Below are 7786 nucleotides of genomic sequence, written 5' to 3'. Positions count from 1 at the left end.
CCTTCGCATGCTACGAAAAAATGCACCTTTTTCAGCGTCAGGTAAGCCATGGAATGTTCGAATATTTTTCCACTATGAATTTACTAGAAAAATTGAGAACATAGCCGTCCGCACGGTCTTTTGTTTGCTGAGCAACAAGCCGCTTCCTCCCCCCCCCCCCCCCCCCAAAAAAAAAAAAAAACCGGGAAAACAGTTCCAAGGCATGCATGTTGGCTTCCCTACATATTGCAAGTTTTTCTCGCTGCCAATCTTGGTGCAAGTAGAAGGTCTGGCTTCTGAACTACAAGATCAACTGACAGCTGCAGGCCAGCACGACGCTCAAGCTGAAGTTTCAAGACGTCGGTGTACCACAATATAATTTTTCATTGAAGAACGCATATTTCTTGCACTGCCTAAGAGACCTGCGAGAATATGCACCATGTGCGAAGGTATTTTATTTGATAAACGTGATCAAGTCGTCACTGCACTCAAGGATGACTGACACACATCTCCGGCTTATCATAAGGACTGCGGCAGCACAGTATCTAGCTGCGCACATTCCAGCCTTGGTCCCAGTAAAGCGTTGCCAGGCATTCGGCCAGCACCTGTGAAGGCAACGGAGTGTCGATTACAGGAAATAAAACGTTTTTCGTCCTTTTTTGTTATCCCCACAAAAAGGCGTACCGAACTTTGAGCCCTATTTTGGGGCTTGCTGTACTTGTGGCGATATTGGCAAAATCTACTCTCCTGTCTTCCGCTAGCATGCCACAATGCCGCCTTTACCAATCAATATGGTATATGAGTGGCCCGGTCTTGGATGTGAGTTGAGACACCTGTCTGCAAGGGATTGGTGAACTGTCGAGTGTGCCGTCACGTGACGCTGTCAGCTTGCAGTCTGGGGCAGTGCAGAGCAACAATGCCGACCCATTAGTAAGATCGACCCCGAATGTTACTACCACGTACCTAGTGGCCTTAGAAAGCACGACGTTAGTGCACCTTTGCATCGTACACCTATAAACGTTGCCTCACTATATATTTCCACCAACTGCAAATGACATTTACGCCACAGTGCAATGGTTTGCAATGTGTTCAATATGGCTCTGACCGGAACCATGCGTTATCCCTCGACAAACATTTTGTCGCACCAAAAATTGCACTAAAATCTGCTACAATTTAATGTGTCACCTCTTGCGCCATGTACTTTGACATTGAGCCAGGGCTGGTAATGCATTTATAGTCAGGAAGGCACTTTTAGTCTTCCCATGTGACATGGTGCTCGACCTCACACTTTACTTAATGTCGTGAACGCTTCTGCATCTCGTCTCTGTGGAAACACTGTATGAACGGGCCCCTTGCTGTATCGTCCTTATCATCTGGAGTAAATTAATTTTTGTCTGCTAAAAACCGTGCCTTAGTATGATCGATGTTCTTTTGTCTATAGTTTTCTTTGCCGATTAGGTATTGATCTGTGGCGGGATTGTAAGGCAAATAAACGATGATGATAGCAGCCACGTAAATTGCTTATATTCTGGCACCGTATATCCTCGATCCGAAGTCCCAGAGGACGATGCTTCCGCTGGAACGTGGCGAAATATTGGTGCGCTCACCGAACATCATGACAGGTTACTACAAACACTGCGAGGCGACAGCTGCTGCTCTCGACGCTGACGGCTGGCTGCGCACAGGTGAGCTGCCAAACATGAATGAGGAATTTTATATGTATACGCTTGAAAGCTCGAGAGGGAAACAGAGCAAAAAAAAAAACACTAGAAGACAAGAAGGGAGACACACACACGCTACCATGACGCGTGTGCCCGAGAAATCTTTGAGGCTGCTGCCATTGCAAGGAATGGTGCGTCTTGCGTCAGCACTCCGTCTGTGGCCTTGTCTGAGGCAGAACTAACATATCTCCGGAACCGTCATAACTCGCCGGAAATCCAAATCTAATGAGTGTCTATTTTCGGCCCATGCGCAGTGATATACCCTTATTTTCTTTCTTTTTTCTTTTTGTATATACGTTTTCCTTTCTGAATAAAGAATTCAGTCGTTAGTGTACCGACTATCCCAAGCCTCTACCGTCTTACGCTTGAACGCAGTAGCAATGCCCACGTGAACAGTGTTTTTATGCACATAACGCGCGAAGAGCTAGTACCAGCTTTCATTCTAACTTTTTTGTTGTTTATGCTCTTTATTCCTATACAAAAAAAAGAGGAATATATTATTGCTGTACGTACCTTACTACATTCGGCAGAGCCTGTGGTATATAAACTTACAGTACTGCGGCTAGAAACTGAAAGCGTGAACTAAAATAAAACAAATACTGATGCTGACCGAAGTGATATATTAAAGAAAAAAAATTCACATTTTGGCCTCCACAAAAGATCCTTGTTCACAATAAAAGGAAAACAAGAAGAGCACGAGGTAATATGCAGTTGAATACATGCCGTAGGCTGTGGGTGCTGGTCGGCCTAAGATATCCGCAGTTGCGATTCAAAGTTCATGCACTCGTCTAGATGCAGGTATGTTGTGACTGAAGACAGAGGCGCTGGCTCAAGCTTATTTCACATTAAGGGATATCTACATGATCAGTGGTCTGAGCATGTTCCGCAAGTGTGCTAGTCATTACGCTGGGCTGGTTCCCGTCGTTCCGATGCTCCTCGAGTTTTCTGAGAAGGTTGTCGCTTTCATTAATTGTCCTCATGCCGTCTTCATAGCGGCTTATTCGTTCCATCGATGTTAGAACTTGTCACATCATGATAATCATTGCGTAGTCATTCTTCTGGCGTCATTGTGTCCTCGTCACACAGTCGTCGTCACCCATTTGTCATCATACCATTGTCGTAATGCCATCGTGGTAGTGATTCCTGCTTCGTCATGCGATTCCAGTCGTACCGTCATCATCACGCCATCGTCATCCTAGACCCGTCGTCATCCGTGTCTCATGGGGCCATCTTTGTTACCGTGTCCTCGGTATATCTTAGTCATCACTTCAGAATCATCCTCCCGTCTGCGTCATGTCATTGCCGTCATCACGCTTTCGTCGTTTCCTGGACCGCATTTTGTCTTCGTTATTCCATTGTCGTCAATCTGTTGTCAGTCGTAGTCAGGCCTTATTGTTCCCGGGCGACCCTAACAAGCTAGTGTCATAGCTTAGTCGGCCGATCCAGGAGAGAGTGTATGTCACAAATAGCCGAAACCCTGGAAATCCCACGTTGATCACTACAGATCCTAAGAAACGTGTATTCAGCAATACGGTTAGTCGCTCTACATTTCTTGGCTGCTAATGCTATCACATCGACAGTCATCGTGAGATGGGCTGCAATGAAATTGCGTAGGCTGCTGTGTTCGCAATAAAGCGCGGCCCAGCAAGCATCAGACTTCGTGTGATTTGTGGAAAGATTGACATCACTTAGATGCTGTATGTTCCCGGAGAACCTGGGCTTCTACGATGTCACGTGACTGGTAGTAGGAAGTCGGTGAGTGACGCAGAGGGTGCGCGCAGGTGACATGGGCTACTACGACCACTCTGGGCGGCTATTTGTGACCGAGCGGCTGAAGAGCGTCATCAAGTGTTTCGACACCAAAGTGGAGCCCTTCGAGGTGGAGCAATGCGTTCTCGTGCTTGAGTGGGTGGCCGAAGTAGCCGTGCTCGGTGTGGCGCACCCGGTGCTTGGAGAGGCACCAGCCGCTATTGTTGTCCTGCGAGGAAAATGTAAGGCGGAGGAACATGGCCCCATCGCACAGCGGATCAAAGAACACGTGGCAGGTAGGTTACCGCAAGCAGCGCAGAATTGCAGCAGGCCAACTCCATTCGCTATGGTAGCGCTGCAGAGTGCATAGTAGAAAAAAAGAGTGCACGGTATGAAACAAAATGGCTACTGCACCAAAATATGGACACTCATTGTTTGTTTACTGAATTCGCTACAAAAAGATCACGGAAACCGCTTTAGCATCATTAGGGAACTTCACGCCCTTGCTGAGGTCTATCTCTCTCTCTCTCTCTCTCTCTATATATATATATATATATATATACCCTGGTTTATTTGCATGTTCGTGTCCGTTATCCCACCTACGTGGGTAACAGGGTAGTCCCTGGTTGAATGGGTAGCACATCGGGTATACTGTGCTGAACAGGGCTCATAGTCAACATTCGAACCAGCTTGGATCACTGAGTGCGTAGCGGTGTGTACATACGCGCTCCTCAACGAGCGTTTCTGAGGTCAAAATGGGTCACTGTTGATGCGGAACTGCGTAGGTACCGCTGTTCGAAAAAACTCTTTAGCACCGACTTGTCGCACTTGGTTTGTACCCCTCGATTTGTGCTGGTCTTCCATGAACCTCTTTCATGCCAACTTGTGTCACTGCATGTGTGCCAGTCGGTGTAAGCCGCTCTTCAATGAGCGTCTTTGACACCAGCTTCGATAACTAGGTATCTGGCCTAGAGCACTGCACGGGCCAATTTTTTCAGCCCGAGCCTGTCCCGGGCCCGTTTTTACGTTGGGCTGCCCGCCCGAGCCCGACCAAAAGTTTTATGGCGAGACCCGAGCCCGGCCCGGGCCCGGAAATAATCTACGTTACCCGCCCGGCCCGGCTCGGCCCGAGACCGAAAAAAACATGTTTTTCAGAGTCGAGACGCGTGAGGATAACTCGATCCACGTTACATGAACACCACCAGAAAGTCCGAGCCCAGCCCGGGCCCGCGTCAAAAGACCCGAGCCCGGCTCGGGCCCGGGTCACAAAGCACATGCCGTGCCCGAGCCCGGCCCGAGCCCGTGAAAAAACTGCCCTGCCCGGCCCGGCCCAGGCTTTCGGGTAAGCCCGAGCCAGTGCAGTGCTCTAATCTGGCACTGGTAATGTGATGTTCTTGAAAGACAAAAAGGATTCCTTATATTTATCCGATGTTTTGAGGTATCAAACTCACGTCCCAAAGGGTCCTCAAGGACAGAAACCTGGCGAACCAGACAGGCACGATAGTAGAGCAGCAGCTTGCAGCCTTTTTTATTTGATAAGAGCGACGTTGTGTTTCTTGCTAACTGGTAAATTGACATGCAACACCTGGCTCATATCTGTGAACAAGAAGGTGATAATTTTGCATGGAAATTTAGCGTTAAAAATCTGGTTTTAGGTATTCAATAAAAAACTGAACAGACAGTGTCAATACGGGGCCAGGAAATACCTCGCGTGAAAGAAGGTATATACCTAGCAGTATGAATAAACTAAAGAAATGGATGCATGAAAACACAGGCCAAAACAATAGGAAAACGGAAAAAATGCCGCCACAGTGAAACATAGAGCGCTACGGGAACACAATAGGTTCAAGGTGCTCCGGGCTATATGGAAGTGTATAAGGCTTCCAGGATTTTATACATTTCGAAATGCGGTTGTTTGCTTGAAGTCAGGGGTACAAACAGGACTGAATGACAACCAAATCTCAGTGGGACGCCTCGCATTGGGCGCTTACGGGACGGCTGCAGATGAAGATTTGCAGAATAATATGGGCTGGACTAATTTTGAAGTGAGTGAAGCTCAGAGTAAAATTCATTCCGAGGAACGACACAGAAATATGAAAAAAGTAAATGGGTTGCGAGAGTGTTCAAATATTTGAGCAGGAAAGATATTTACTAACAGTGGAAGAAAAGAACTAAGAAGCTTACCGCCATTTATGGGACTGGTACAGAAAGCAACATGACAATGAAGAACGTCAAACGCAAAGTCAGAGAGGCTGAGACAATATCCTGGATGGTTGCAATTGAAAATAAACCTACTAATAGTAACTACCTTTGAGTTAAAAACAAAATAAGGTAACAATAAATTTATGTTAACTAAAAAGGAAACTCTTTTCGAAGCGAGATCAGTATGCCTTAAAACGGGTAGTTATAAATGGAGTGAGGTACACCAATGAAAAAGAAGCAGGTGCTTAATGTGGTAAAGCTAGGAAAATGATGAAACAGGTTTTATTAGATTGTGAAGATATCCACCGCATTTCGGTTTTGTCTGCGCTGGCCTGCTTTAAGCCCTTGGGTTCAGGGACAGTTGGGGGAAAGTAAACATGTCCGCAATAGAGGTTATTAAGAGACGATTTGAGGTTTGGCGGCACAAACGTAGGGAGACCACAATCAACGGAAGCATACAAAACAAAGTTCTGAATTGTGGTGCCAAAAGTCTTATGCTAGGTATTCTTTGTGTTTTTAAAGGTTATTGGGACATTAGCAATGTGAGAACATGACCATAGTGGCACAACCTACCGCCGCGTTACAAAGAGGACGCTTACAGCATCCATCACATATCTGTCGCAGTACGAAAGGGGAATTACGCTGCAGTACACGCCTCGTACATAAGTCATTGCGACGGTGTCGCTATATAGATTCAAGGCTAACGCATTACCGTCGACCGTCATCATGAGATGGATTCTGCCTTAATTTTTCTTTAAATGGAGCATAAAATATTGTGATTATTTGAAATAATAGGAAGGCCACAGTGAAAAACATACCTGTACTGTTCGTTTTTGTCGTTTAGCCTTATGTATACCAGCCACACTAACAGAATTGACTGAAGAGGACGGTGGCCACGCATTTGCAAATTTTTCATAGGAAGTCTACTCCACATCACTGTTATCTGAATAATTACCTGCATAAAGTAACACGCACTTCTGTAAGAAATTCAATGCAAAGTTGCAAGCCTGTTCGGACTCTATGGATCCCAGCAGTGTCGTAAGCTGTCAACCTAGCCTTGTTTGTCTGAGCGGTGCCCGGTACCTCGTTTCGGCCGACAATGATAGTGGTTGGAGAGTATCTGGTGCGGAAGCTAAGGAGCACATTGTATTTCTGCACTTTATAAATTCTGGGTGAGAGGCCCTTTCTATTCACCCGCCTATCTTGTGAGTGCGTGCCTGTGTGGCCTTCCTTCGTTGTCTTTTCTGTCTATATAAGTACGTTGCCTTCTATGACGCAAGTTACACTGCTCCTGCCATGAGGACCGATACGTCTAAGGCAATAAATTGTGCTTGCTGGAACCCCAACTAAAGCGGGTCATTGGTATATCTGAGAGAGAGAGAAATATAACCTTTATTTGCACCCGTCTAAAATGGCGGGGGAGAAGGCTTTAGCCTTAACCTCCTTCCTGCAGGTTGGTATAGCTGAACGACTGATGAATTTTAGGGCCTGCACTTGTTATCCAGTCTTTTGGCACGTCGATGCACGTTAGTGATAAGCAAGAATTATAAGTACATGGGCTCATTTCCCACTTTGGAGGTTGTGACATAAAGAGTGTTTTTCCGTGAACACTTTGTAGACGGCCATTTTTCGTTATGTTAAAATACTGATTAAAATACTTGCCTAATTATTTTGCAGAGAGATTGGCTGTTTACAAGGGACTACACGGCGGGATAGTTTTTGCTGAAGAGCTGCCCAAAAACAGAAGAGGCAAAGTGCTGAAGCGCCATCTGATGATTGAGTTTGTAAACCTTAAGAAGGCGGGAACGTTTTATTGAATGCTGTCGAGGACGTACACACTTGTATGTTCTTACGTACTTTAGTTACAAGTCTGATGTAGTGTAACATTGAAATACCATAAGTTGAATAAACCTGATGAACATTATGCCAAACGTTGATACATTGAAATTATTAATTATTTCACGGTAAATTACACTCTAAAACAAAGAGAGTTCCGGGAACTCTCTTTGAGGGAGTATCTGCTTGTCCCATATTTCACTCCCTTTTCAGGAGTAAAACGCCTCCATCTCGGAGAGAGTACAGCAACTCCCCCGGAGAGAGTATTAGTACTCCTCCTCAAGAGAGTGTTAGAACTC

General features: G+C 45.9%; 1 protein-coding gene across 1 annotated transcript; it reads left to right on the top strand.

Annotated features, from left to right (window-relative positions):
* Positions 1–1528: 1528 nt before the first annotated feature.
* LOC125946038 (luciferin 4-monooxygenase-like) lies at positions 1529–7550 on the top strand. Its single transcript, XM_049668514.1, has 3 exons — positions 1529–1664; positions 3482–3745; positions 7329–7550. The coding sequence occupies exons 1-3, from the start codon at positions 1547–1549 to the stop codon at positions 7466–7468; spliced, it is 522 nt and encodes a 173-aa protein (XP_049524471.1). The 5' UTR covers positions 1529–1546; the 3' UTR covers positions 7469–7550.
* Positions 7551–7786: the final 236 nt, after the last annotated feature.

This window comes from Dermacentor silvarum, chromosome 5 (assembly GCF_013339745.2).
Source record: "Dermacentor silvarum isolate Dsil-2018 chromosome 5, BIME_Dsil_1.4, whole genome shotgun sequence".
Lineage (NCBI taxonomy): Eukaryota > Metazoa > Arthropoda > Arachnida > Ixodida > Ixodidae > Dermacentor > Dermacentor silvarum.
This window is presented reverse-complemented; position numbering and strand designations above follow the sequence as displayed.

What these genes read in the sequence shown, in the direction of transcription:
- LOC125946038 (XM_049668514.1), top strand. Translation starts at nt 1,547, where the DNA reads ATGCTTCCGCTGGAACGTGGCGAAATATTGGTGCGCTCACCGAACATC. An exon ending in TGACGGCTGGCTGCGCACAG is followed by an intron (nt 1,665 to 3,481) that starts GTGAGCTGCCAA and finishes GGGTGCGCGCAG; the next exon opens with GTGACATGGGCTACTACGAC. An exon ending in GATCAAAGAACACGTGGCAG is followed by an intron (nt 3,746 to 7,328) that starts GTAGGTTACCGC and finishes ATTATTTTGCAG; the next exon opens with AGAGATTGGCTGTTTACAAG.